The sequence below is a fragment of the Penaeus monodon genome, chromosome 33, assembly GCF_015228065.2.
Source record: "Penaeus monodon isolate SGIC_2016 chromosome 33, NSTDA_Pmon_1, whole genome shotgun sequence".
NCBI lineage: Eukaryota > Metazoa > Arthropoda > Malacostraca > Decapoda > Penaeidae > Penaeus > Penaeus monodon.
Genome location: NC_051418.1, coordinates 30,788,836 through 30,789,196, shown reverse-complemented (window position 1 = coordinate 30,789,196; position 361 = coordinate 30,788,836). Strand labels below are relative to the sequence as shown.

Below are 361 nucleotides of genomic sequence, written 5' to 3'. Positions count from 1 at the left end.
GCCAATAGCTAAGGAAACATATATAATGAAACTGCAAGAGTAGACTGGCGCAAATAGCACGCAGTGTTCCCTGGGAACTTAACTGCAGGACGACCTACCTTGCGTGATGTAGCTGGACCCGTTGGTGGCGTAGATGAGGTGGTCGTCTGCATGTCGCTGCGCAGAGTCGTGCTTGTGGTGGTCGTCGCTGGCGCCCGAGAGGGACGAGCCGCGCCCGTCGCTCGTGTGGTAGTCGCTGGTGGACGCGGCGCCGCCCCCGCCGTCCAGCTCACTGCCCTCCTCCGTGTCCACGTCGCTGGCCTCGTCGCCACCTGCCAGGAGCGCCCTCCGCCCGTCGCGCATAGTCTTCCAGTCACTACGA

The 361-nt window shown here is 62.6% G+C and overlaps 1 protein-coding gene across 1 annotated transcript in view; it reads right to left on the bottom strand.

Moving 5' to 3' along the window:
* Positions 1–97: 97 nt before the first annotated feature.
* Positions 98–361, bottom strand: part of LOC119593913 (WAS/WASL-interacting protein family member 3-like) — a gene marked incomplete at its 3' end in the record, with an annotated part of 651 nt that continues 387 nt past the window's right edge. The window contains 1 exon segment of the mRNA XM_037942932.1: positions 98–361. Within this exon segment, the coding sequence (XP_037798860.1) occupies positions 98–361 (264 nt within the window).